Below are 12,430 nucleotides of genomic sequence, written 5' to 3'. Positions count from 1 at the left end.
AGGATGACGTTGTCTTACTATGTTTTCTGCTACTCAGCGGGTCAGAAAATAAGAAAGAACTTTATTTTAAAAACTCTTTCAGCCCAGCTGAAATGTGTGTGTAAAGCTAAGCCATTAAAGGTCTCCATCCATCAATTCTTGAACAGCCCCACTTTTACAAAAAAAATGTTGTTAGTAGCTTTACAGCTCTGTCAAGACCATTCTGCATAGCTGCAGACAGAAAGCTAATGAGTTTGCACTAACTGGATCCCACCCCATTTTAATAAGACAAATGCTGGAATTCAGTCATAACACAGTTAAGCAGGTTATACAAGACTTTCTGACTCACTCTCTCTCTCTCTCCAAATTGTTAATTTGATTGAACCAGCTTTTCACTCAATGTAATGAACCCACTTTTTTTAAAAAAGAGAGGGATAAATATAAATAACCCCTAAAAATCAATTTACATGTGTTACCAGGAAAGTTAAAGAAAAGAAAAGAAAAAAGCCAATGTACAAAAAGTTTGCAGTTTGCCCCTTTATCTGCCTCTGTAGAGGATATCTGAATGATATGGGCTCCTGTTAGCAGGGGAGGGGTGAGGAATCAAGAAAGGCTGGCTCACTGGCTGGCTGGCTGCTGTTTGGACAATAATAAGTATAGCTACATGGGCAACTTTGACAAGCATGTTTCTGGACACCGTTTCAAAGGCTGCTGGAAAGGTGAATTTGAGTTCCTAACTTTTCATATTTCCCATTCAATTTTTGATTGACTTTGGATCTGGAACACATTTACCGCATTTCTCCGAAAATAAGCCATACCCCGAAAATAAGCCATACTCCGAAAATAAGCCATACCCAAAAATTAAGCTATAGTGATAGGCAGTTTAACCTTGTAGGCAGTTTAACCTTTTATTACCATACGTAATAAAAGAAAAAGACATCCCCTGAAAATAAGCCACCATGTGTTTTTTTTTAAGGAAAAATAAATATAAGACGGTGTCTTATTTTTGGAGAAACATGGTAGCAGAAATTACAGCAGGAGCCAATACAAAGCTGTGATTGTATAACCCAGGCATCCCCAAACTGCGGCCCTCCGGATGTTTTGGCCTAAAACTCCCATGATTCCTAGCTAACAGGACCAGTGGTCAGGGATGATGGGAATTGTAGTCCAAAACATCTGGAGGGACGCAGTTTGGGGATGCCTGGTATAACCACTAACAGGAACAATACTGATGTACTACCAGCAACAGCTCCATCTTTTGCATTTTGTTTGTGCAGTAGAACAAAACAAGCACAGAGCATCATATCCAACTAAGTCATACACTGAGTAAACCCACTGAAATAAATTGACGTAAGTTAGGCCCTTAAGTTCATCGGTAGCAGTGAATTTTTGAAGCATGAATCAGTTGGGTATGGTCCATAGAAATAATTCTATTTTAAAGTAACATAAGAAATGCTTTTGCAATGCAGAAGGTGCAGGGAGAAGGGGGAATACATGCTTTGATTACTACTACTTAATAAGCAGGTGGGTTTTGCCTTTTCCTGAAGAAAATCATCTACTGGCCTTAAAGGTTTGATTGATTTTCTATATAGGGAAACTTCAGACCGACAGCCTTGTAGTCCAAGCCCTGGACCCTTGCATGAAATGTCACACTTCCTTGATTTATTGCTGAATAAAATCAATACTGGACTTTTCCCTCTATATCCATGGCGATTCACCTTGTTTTCTGTCACGGGAGCAAAACTGTGACCTGAAATCAATAATTAAAACTGCGACAAATAAAGCCAAGACTATCTCCCAGTGTAGCAAAAAATAAAACTCTCGTTGATGCGCTAACAACAGGAACACCCAACTTTTAAGAGAGACAGTGGGGCACTTCACAAGCTGCTCCTCCCCCAACCCCCATGAAGCCCTCTGAGCTGCTACCTCACTAATCTAGGAAACTTGTCATATGGTTGCCAAGAAACCGGCAACCCAGTTGCCTGTCTCCCAGATACAGGATTCAGGGTGGGATGCAACTAACAACTCAGAGGTTTCTTCTTGTGCAATGCGGCCTACCCCCCTCCCCGCCCTGATATTATGTGTGTGTGGGGGGGGAAGGTCAGGAGACTGCCCAGTACAGCATGCGGGGTGGGTGTGGGTGTCGTTCTGTCTTGTTAGCCAAAATGCTTGCCTTGACTGAATTATTACCTTCGCGTGATGCTGAATTTCTCCCTAGTTTGTATCAGGGAACAGCTATACCAGGCATAGGCAAACTCGACCCTCCAGATGTTTTGGGACTACAACTCCCATCATCCCTAGCTAGCAGGTCCAGTGGTCAGGGATGATGGGAATTGTAGTCTCAAAAAACATCTGGAGGGCCGAGTTTGCCTATGCCTGAGATATACCGTATTTTCCCATGTATAAGACGCCCCCATGTATAAGAGGCGTCCTACTTTTGGGGAACCCAAATTTAGAAAATGGGCATATGCACTACTGTGTATAAGATGCCCCCAGATTTTTAACCTTATTTTAAAGTAAAAAACAACAACACTAGTCTTATACATGGAAAAGTACAGTATATAGCACTAATGAAGACTTGGTGGGCTAGTAATAAGGTAGAAGACTATAGCTGTAGTAAGTCAACAATCTTTGCTTCCAAGGCTGACAAGACCTGCAGTGGCCAAGAATAAGAGGCTGAAGAAGGAGATGGGGGATGGGGAGAGTGAAAAACAGTGCATTCAAACATGCATGTTTGTCATGTGGAAAAAAGGAGTCAGATCCAGCAGAGTTCTGGCCCAATACATTTGATCAAGTAGCAGTAAGTTTTACATATGGCAGCCAATTACGTACGTTTCAAAAGATTGTTCCAAGAGTTTCATTCGTTTACATGCATCTTCTCTCTCTTCGTTGGGAATCTTCAGCCTAGCCATAACAGCCTCATCGCGCTCTCGCTGTGCACAATGAATCTCTTCTACTAGAGCTACAATAAAGCAAGAGTTTTAAACATGTAAGTAGGACAGAAACAAACATGCAGGTTTTACCTTTTTGTTTGTGTGTGTGTGTCCTATGATTCCTTGAACATACTGAAAGCAAGGTGAATTTTTCACTAATTTAGAGCAAGCTTGTAATTGTCCAGACTAATGGCTTTTCACTCCACACAGCTAAATCCAGTGATTTTTTTCTTAAAAAAAAAGTTTAGGGGTAGGTACTCTCATTTTCCTACTCATATTGAAATACTGCCCCTCATTCACAAAATGTTTAGGGGTATATGTACCCCTGCGTCCCCCCAGAAAAAAAGCACTGGCTAAATCTGGTGCCTAATCTTTCTTTCTTTCTTTCTTTCTTTCTTTCTTTCTTTCTTTCTTTCTTTCTTTCTTTCTTTCTTTCTTTCTTTCTTTCCTTCCTTCCTTCCTTCCTTCCTTCCTTCCTTCCTTCCTTCCTTCCTTCCTTCCTTCCTTCCTTCTACAAGTCATACACCTTTTAATTACATCTGTCTCTAAGCAGTGTATAAGTAACTCAATAAAGCAAGATAAAAGTAAGTTAAAACTATGGGATCAGAATTCAGTGAAAATGCTTGCTAAAATAAAATCAAAGTATTCAGTTGGTGCAAGATGTTCAACAGGGAAGGGGGTGCCTTTCTGACCCACAACGGATTTCCATAAATTCCCAAACGTTAGTCTGGACAAATCCCCCCCCCAAATTAATTTTACTAACGTGGACATAATTCAGAGAGTCTAGGCTACTGGCCTTCATCTGTCTGATCTAAGGCGAGTTGAAGCAGTAGCACTACCAACCATACAAATACCTTTATTTCATTTCATTTCATAAAAGTTTGTACGCTGCTTGACTGCAAAAAGCCTCCAAGCGAATGAAACAATAACATCACCAGCGAAAAGAGTCAAAAGCAACTGTTTAAAACATTCAACAAAAAATAAATTAATTAAAATGCACAATGAAGAAAAATCAGATTAAAATACACGCCGACATTCTACACACCTGGGCAGGCAAACAAAAAGTGTTTCTGGCAGGCGGCAAAAAGAATACAGTGAAGCTGCCTGCCTTATGTCAACAGGCAGGGAGTTGTAAAATGTAGGTGCTGCCACATTAAATATCAATTTCTTACAAATGTGGAAGGGCTAGGATATGGCACCTGTAGCAATGCCAGTTTTTCAGATCAAAGGGGTTGAGAGGGCAGACACGGGATAAGGCGGTTTCATAGGTAAACTGGTCTCAAGTTGCCAAGGGCTTTATATATATAATTTTAAAAAAAATTAAGATATGGGTTCCCAAATATATGTTTGAGTTAACAGTGTGTCCCAGGTCTGAAAAGGCTGGAGATCATTGCTGTAGGCCTGTCTAGAGGACTGAGACACCCAAATGAAGTGCATTTAATTTGTATTCTATTTTATTTGTTTTTGTATTGTAGTTTAGTTATTTGTTTTTAGTTATTATGTAAAATTAATAATGTATTTTTAGATAGATGGTTGGGTGGACACTCGCCTGCATCTCTCCTTGTCATCCTAGAGTCTCTTGGTGGCAGGAGGTGGTTCTGGGGGGAGGGAGAGTGGGGTGGGGACAAACCCAATTATAAAGTGGACCACCTTCGACTGCCCACTTTTCAGGGGACTCCCTCGTGGCAGGAGGGGGCTCGTGGAGGGGGGGGTAGAAGAAGGTGGATAATACGTTGTGTATGTGTATGTTTTTTCTTTATTATGTAAAATCAATAAAAATTTATTTAAAAAAGAAGAAAAAGAAGTGCATTTAATTTTTTAAGCACATGCTGCGTCCTTGCTGTCAAACGAGACAAGCCGCTGCTACCAACACCACTCTCTCCACCCCGTCACTTATTTCTGGTAACAACTGGAAAAAGAAGATGCCTTCTGTGAGCTCGTTGCACTAAATTTCTCTACTCCTGTTGCACTTCTATTGGCTGATTTTGGAGGTGTGAACAGTAACTATGCTGGTATAATGCTATATGGCAGGTGTCAGCAAACATTTTCAGCAGGGGGCCAGTCCACTGTCCCTAAGACCTTGTGGGGAGCCGGACTATATTTTGGAAAAAAATTAATAATGAATGAATTCCTATGCCCCACAAACAACCCAGAGATGCATTTTAAATAAAATCACACATTCTACTCATGTAAAAACACCACGCAGGCCCCACAAATAACCCAGAGATGCATTTTAAATAAAAGGACACATTCTACTCAAGTAAAAACATGCTGGTTACCGGACCATCCGCGGGCCAGATTTAGAAGGCATTTGGGCCGGATCTGGCCCTCGGGACTTAGTTTGCCTACCCATGCTATATGGGCTTTGAGGAGATGTGTGAAATAGATGTGGACCTGCTTCTCAATGGCGGTGTCCACGCATCCCAGCTTAGATTGGCATTTAGCTTCAAGAGTGGCTTTTATATGTGGCAGGAAGGGCAAAGGTGTTTCTTTGAAAAAAGAAAAATCCAAAAGTTAACAGAGTAATGGAATGATTTAGGTTATGGGTTAATATCTACCGAAACATTTGCACCCTCACCAAACATTTACCACTAAAAAGTCATACAATATCATTAATAGACTTCTATTGGCTGCAACCATCTTGGCTGGGAGGGCAGGGCCCTGGCTGACTCCAGCTGCAGAAGCTGAGGCTGCTGAACAGACTACTGGGTTGGGGTCTGTTTAGGGGATTTTGTTGTGGAGGGGTTGTTGTTCATTTTTTGCATCTTTATTGTGGAGCTTATGGTTTATGGGGCAATTGTTCAATTTGCTTGTGTACTTCTGGATGTTTTGTTTATTGTTTATGACTACTTCTGTTATGTTTGTAGTTATGCAATTATTTTATATGCCATAAGCCGCTTTGATTTTAATTTTGGAAAGGTGGAAAATGATTGAAAAATGATTGATTGATTGCTTTTATTTAATGCAAATGTATACAGGCAACCCCCCCATTTATGTGTGGGTTATGTTCCAAGGCATCGTGCATGTCAGTGAAATCAGGTATATTTGAAACACCATTGGAAAATCCTGCAAAAAAAAACCCCTGCTCCACCCCCTTTTGTGGCATTTTCAGGTCACTTCCGGGTTTGGTGTAGTCGCACACATATTGAACACATGTAAATGGGTGTGCGCGCCTGTAATATCATTTTATTTAACAAATCTGTACGTCCTAAAAGCACGCTAGACTATTTTTCTTCTCCAAACATTATCCAAGCAGTTTCTCCTGATTTCTGAGCAAGGTTTGTTTGTGTTGCAGCATTACACTGTCAACCTGATTCTTGAACCAACCTGGGACAATGGATAAAAGCAAAGGACTTGGGAGGAGAGATACAATTTAAAATCCATGCAGGTCACTAATCACTATCTGCCTAACTAACCTATCTCATACAAATATGGTGGTAAGAAAACACCTGCCATTGTGATCTCATTGGAGAAAGATGGAATGCAAAATGTAACAGATAAATAAGTTCCCTCAATGCAAGCGCTATGGGTTAAGACGCAAAACTAATGTTGCCATGCCACTCAGCACTGGTAAGACCACACACAGAATACTTTATTCACTTTGGAGCACTAAGTTCAAGGACTTTGACAAGCTGGAGAGTCACTGAGATAAAGGGTCCAGAAGTCAATTCATAAAAGGGTAGGCAAAAATAAATTAGATATGTTAAGCCTAGGCAGAGGGAAGCAGTGAGTATATTAAAAAGAGTATCACTGAGAAGAGGGGCAAGCTGTTTGAGTCCATGCACTGGAGACCAAGCAAAATCTAAAACCTGGTTTTACATTACAGAGATGCTGATTTAAGTTAAGTATCAGATAAATAGAAGTATGGACTTCAGTGTTAAGAAACCTGTTCACAGCTCGGAGCACCAAATGGGGCAGGATAGCTTACTGAAGAGGAGGAGGAGGAGTTTGGATTTGATATCCCGCTTTATCACTACCCGAAGGAGTCTCAAAGCGGCTAACAATCTCACAAGAAGTGATCACAAAGATCACAGTTTCAATGGAGCTACCGCAGCAAACCTTTTGTACATGTGAATCAGTTTCTTTAAATCACGGGCATTGCGAACTTTCGATAAAAGCCGGCATCATTTTCATTGATTTCATTCATTTAATGCATTAATAAACCACTCCATGGCATGGCGTTGCTGAAGCAGTGCACAATATAAAAATAAAGCACAGAAGCACAACCTCTAGAAAAATTAAATCACTTCAGCAAACTCCCAAAACTGTAAAATCTCAACCCTGCCCAGAGCCAGTTTAAGGGGGTGCAAGGGGCACGTGAGGGGAGGGAGGGGTGGGGAAGGCCCCACTGCGCTAACAGAAGTCCTTGTGCGGATTTCTGCTTGTGGGTCCCATTAGTTGAATCCAACCCTTTAAAACCATTTCTGCAGGTTTGCAATTAAATGACTAGGTTACACCTCCGGTAAAGATTTCTTAGACAAAAGGGTTTTCAGTAAGTGCCTAAACATCATGACTCTAGGCACCTGTCTAATTTTGGCTGCTCCAGGGAGGCTGCAGCTGCTACATTAAAATCCCGCTTTCTAATCCGAGCGCGCTCCACAGGTGCATTGGGGCAGTGCAGCTGATGGGGTGATGCAGTCTAATAGGTAACCTGCTTCCGACTTGTCCGACAGAGAACTCTGGAAGGAAAAGAAAGTGACCTGCTATGAAGATTTCTGGGTAGGATATAGTACTTCAGTGGAACTACTGGCAAGGACTTTTAGGACTCTTGTTCCAAAGTCACCTTTATTATTTCCTGGAACACCAAGGTTTACCTTGGCAACAATATTTCAGCCAAGCCTAGTATGTTTAAGTTTTTTCTTTTTCTTTCTAAAAAACGACATTTTAATTGAAATGTGAAGCTTATTGAAGTCAACGTGCTTTCAATGTCAGGGGCTAATGATATGCAAAGTGAAGGGAGGGAGATAAGGAATTGGCCAAAGTTAAGCACGCTTAAGCCCATTGATTTCAATGTAAGTATTGAGCGTGACTACAACTCAGCAGTTCAAACAAATCAACACGAGTGCATTTTGCTTCATAAATGATAGAAACATAAATTTCCAAATTATTAAAATGTATTTTAGGTTATTTGTAACAAGATTACTATATCAGCATTTGCATCTTACACCTGGAATAACGGAGGCAAACTTAATACCCAGTCTACAAAAATGATTTCCCCCTCCAGAAATATAATTGTCCCAAATCCATCAAGTCTAACAGACTTGTAGTTTTGGGATAGATAATAACTGTAAACAGGCAGTTTCTGTAAGGTACATAGCCATTTCAAAGTTCACTTAGAAAATCAACATAGCATTTTAGCTGGAATTTGCTCATTAAATACCCATAACTGTAATGCAAATTATGCTGGAATGAATAAGGCAAATACATATGCTTCTTTCTTTTTATTAAATGTAAAACCTGCTGTTAATTACATTGGCTATGTCATATAAACTTTTCTCTTTTAACTATTAAACGGAAGTCTTTACAAAAGTCATTAGAGATCCTCATTCTTTGACTTGTATAAATTTCAATATTTGTTCAGTAAAGGTTCACAGCAGTTAAATTACATTAACAAATATTATTAGCTACTATGTAAGCCAACTAAGTAAAATACTTATATTGCAGGTAAAACAAATCATTGGGTGTTTACGATAATATTTGGATATGTCCATTTTTAAACAAGCTTATCAAATACCCTGTAATTCTTAGTCAAATGAGAGAGACTCAAAGTAGATCTTTTCCCCCAAATGCTCAAATTTGTTTAGTAAGCTAATTGTTTTCTAATATAGGATAGAGCAAATATGAAGAAGCTGAACCATTCGGAGTATGAGTTTACTGAGTCAAAGCAGTGTACATATTTTCTTAGTTAAACCTGATTCGGTTGGCAAACCTTTCGGCCACACTTTTTAGCTACCTTTAAAATACAGTAGTAGCAAGAGAGGGTGTTAGAAATCATGCTAGTATAAACATTGGTTCATGATTCTCCAAACAACAGAACCTTGGAGAGGAGATGGGTGAGAGGAAGAGGGGGGGGGCATTTCCCAGAAAAGATGTCTGTTTGCTGATTTCTTCGGGGTCATCTGGATAAATATAGAAACTGAACTGACGACAGAAAAAAGGGGATATTAAAAAAAAACACTTGCAAAACTCGTACGGTTTGGATTTTTTTTAGGACTTAAAACAGCCAACAGCTAAGGTCTACAAGTAAATATAATGCACAGAACTCTTAACTCCGTACTACACCACACTGCGACTTAATTGTTGCAGATTATTTCTTGCAAAAAATCCATTAAATCCTTTTTTTTTTTTGCAAAATGAGAATACCACCTACAATTTCTCCTTTCTGCAAGAAAAATAAAAAAAATAACAAAAAAGGCACATAAAATGTCAACATCTTTAGAAGCAGCTCCCTCCCACATTTCTACCCCCCCTTCTAGTGTGTACATTTTCTAAGTTTTCTTAGTAGTTCTGATTGCAATCGTTGCTTAGGTATCGTCAGTAAGTTAAAAGAAAGAAAGAAAGAAAGAAAGAAAGAAAGAAAGAAAGAAATTTGCTGCAATAATGAGGAGACTGTTGTGAGTAGTTTTGTGATTTTGGATTTAGTATTCAGGATTAGGGGCTGTTGAACTCTGGGTGACCTAGGATTTTCCTTAGAGCTGGTGAAGGAATGATCACAGGACTTCTAATGGATATGCACAGATGTCTTCTACCCAAAAAGGTCAATAGAAGGGACGAAAGGGTACTTTTTATGTTGAGGACATCTCTAGTAAAGATAAAGCTTTTCTAATCTGAAAGATATTTTTAGATTATACAGGCCTATATAGAGTTAATATGTCATGGGAGTGGAAAATGGAGAACAAATAACATTTTCCATTTTTGTTCTCATTTTAAAAGGACGGGGAGGAGGTGGTGGTGGGGGAGAGAGATAAAGCTTGTTCTGTCATGCCATCCTTTGAATCTGAGATTCCTGTAATGGGTTGCTTGCTTTTCTTTCTTCGTTGATTAATGGTAAATCTACTTATAATCATTTTTTTTTTGTTAATAATCTCCAGGAAAGGAGTAAAATAATAATAATAAAAAGGAGTAAGGAAAATTGTTTGGGAAGGGGAAGACGTAAGAGACCTAAAACATGAAATTTCTTTGGTGAGGTTTTATTTTGGAGTTTAGCAATTGTTGCAACTTTGGATCCTCTCCGTGCCCATATAGAAATTTGTGTATATATTTACAGGTCGTTACAATATGGTACCAATCAGACTGTGCACGTAACATATTGCAAAACACTGATAATCCCAGAAAATTTTCTAAGGGCCAGATTGTGGTCCTGTTAAAATGAATGGAAATAGTCCCAAGTCACGATACATTTTTTATTATGTTGTTCTGACGTCATTAGGATAACTGAAATGTAGAAGCATTGGCGAGATGCATGAATAAAATAGAAGTAGAACAGTTTTTGACAGGTCAGTACTAGGAATTACAGACTTAAGGTCATTTACATATAAATGTGACTTGGTAGATAAAGCAATGTGTGCAAACACAGATAGAATGCACTGACACCCTTGTTGCCGTGTGTTTGTTGTATGTATTTAGTTTGCGGTACTCAACAGCTCCTAAATTTTGGGTGCTGTAAATGTACTGATTTTACTACCAAAGAACCTGAACTGTTTAGCAATAAGCAAGCAAAGAGACACTGCACTGTGGCATTCCTGTTTACTCAGCTACGCAGAAAGAAAATGAAAGAGAAGGCATGCAAATGAGAATACGTATACGTTTCTCTCCACTGCATTTATAGTTTCCTACTGAAACCAGTCCGAAAACCACCTTCCTCCTTTCAAAATAATAATTTTTGCAGTGGTGACTATGACTTTTCAGAATCTACACTACTGTCTGGCAGCTGCAATCCCAAAAAGCCTTGCTTACCGGTAGCTAAATAGCAAAAATTCAGGGATTTTGACTTGTATGCAGATGAATGTCTCTCATCAATAAAGTAGTCTCTCAAAGGAGATACTGGGATACTTCTGAGTCTACAGAAGGGCATTTTCCTAGCAAGAACATACACAATTAACAACTATATTGAATAATTCATACATATAGCATATTGATGACCAGCTGTGTAATCTTAAATGTGTCTACTCAGAAGTAAGTCCCACTGAGTTCAATGAGGTTTATTCCTAGGTGGCGTACTGTATATGATTGCACTTTCAGTCATTGAAATTATTCTATAGCTTCAGAACATGCTATCTGGCATCTGTGACACAAGCTTATTTTACAAATGTACCCATATTTACAGAATATGATTTTACACTGAAAAGTAAAAAACAAATAGGCCTCCCCACCTCACGCATTCTTCATATGAATTACCAGCATTCTTGAGAAGCAAAACCACTGCCTTGTTTCAAATTTCTTAATGCTATGAGTTGAGCAAGATTATGGAAGTCTATGGCAAAACTCTGATTGATTTTAGTGGAACTAAACCACACCTATGGTGCATTAAAAGTCTTTGCCTTTATCAAGAAACCATCAGATGAAAGGTTTAGGAAATGAATTTGCATAACATATGAATCTTACAACAAAACTAAGGCTAGATACATACTGTATATAGAAAGAATAATTTTACGACTCAATTATTAGTAAAACTATGTTCGTTACATACTTTTAAAAATAGAATGTCACACATATTTAGATTTATAAACACAAGGGTTGGGAACTGTTGAGATCTTTTGGCTAAAGCCCAATATTGGCCTTATTTCAGTTTAATTGGAAGAGGATCTCAAATTCATCTTCTCCATGAGATATCAGGAACCTGGATTTCTCTTTGTATCAAAGGTTAATAAGAAATGTGTCTGCAAAAGTCAAACAGCATTAAATATCAAAAACTGATTATTATTCCACAGGAGTTGTTCTGTCATTCATAATCTCTCCATGCTCCAACCTTCCACAGCTAATCTTTAATGGATGACATGCAAGAGAGAGAAAAAATAAATGGCATCTAAAAAAAAGTCTGTCGATTGAGCTTAAATGAAATGGTAGATATTTCCCTCTACTGATCAGTGAAAGATAAAAAGGAGCACTTTTAAGATAATACGGAATTACCAATGCAAATAATCTTTATTTCTGGTGTGTAACTGTATTGTTCTCTCCTCCAAGCCCAAACTGTTGCTTGTTTACTACCACAACAATCATAACTTTTCTCGCTTCATTTAAAGTAATGTGTGTCATATTTCACCTAAGTTTTAAATCCCCATTGAAAGACAAAAAGGAAGAGTGACACAACGGTAGAAATTTGCAGGGGGGTTTAAAGGAGCATTTCAAAAGAACTGGAATATGGAATATACACGCAGAATACAGATTAAGGCAACTCTGAAAAATGTTTCCTGGTATTTAGACCATCAGCTCCTGACCATTTAGTAAACCATAAACACAAGATGAATTATTTGTGGCAATTCTTTGTGGTGCTGCCCTCTATTTTATAATATTTGCAC

The 12,430-nt window shown here is 38.7% G+C and overlaps 1 protein-coding gene across 2 annotated transcripts in view; it reads right to left on the bottom strand.

Moving 5' to 3' along the window:
- Nucleotides 1-12,430, bottom strand: part of MIPOL1 (mirror-image polydactyly 1) — a 196,947-nt gene that overhangs the window by 127,900 nt on the left and 56,617 nt on the right. For both annotated transcript variants that reach the window (XM_088671979.1, XM_035109093.3), the window contains exon 6: nt 2,812-2,941. In XM_088671979.1, the coding sequence (XP_088528105.1) occupies nt 2,812-2,941 (130 nt within the window). The remainder of the gene's footprint in view (nt 1-2,811; nt 2,942-12,430) is intronic.

Source organism: Zootoca vivipara, chromosome 1 (assembly GCF_965207765.1).
Source record: "Zootoca vivipara chromosome 1, rZooViv2.hap1.1, whole genome shotgun sequence".
Lineage (NCBI taxonomy): Eukaryota > Metazoa > Chordata > Lepidosauria > Squamata > Lacertidae > Zootoca > Zootoca vivipara.
The sequence above is the reverse complement of the archived record's forward strand: the minus strand, read 5'-3'. Positions and strand labels throughout refer to the sequence as shown.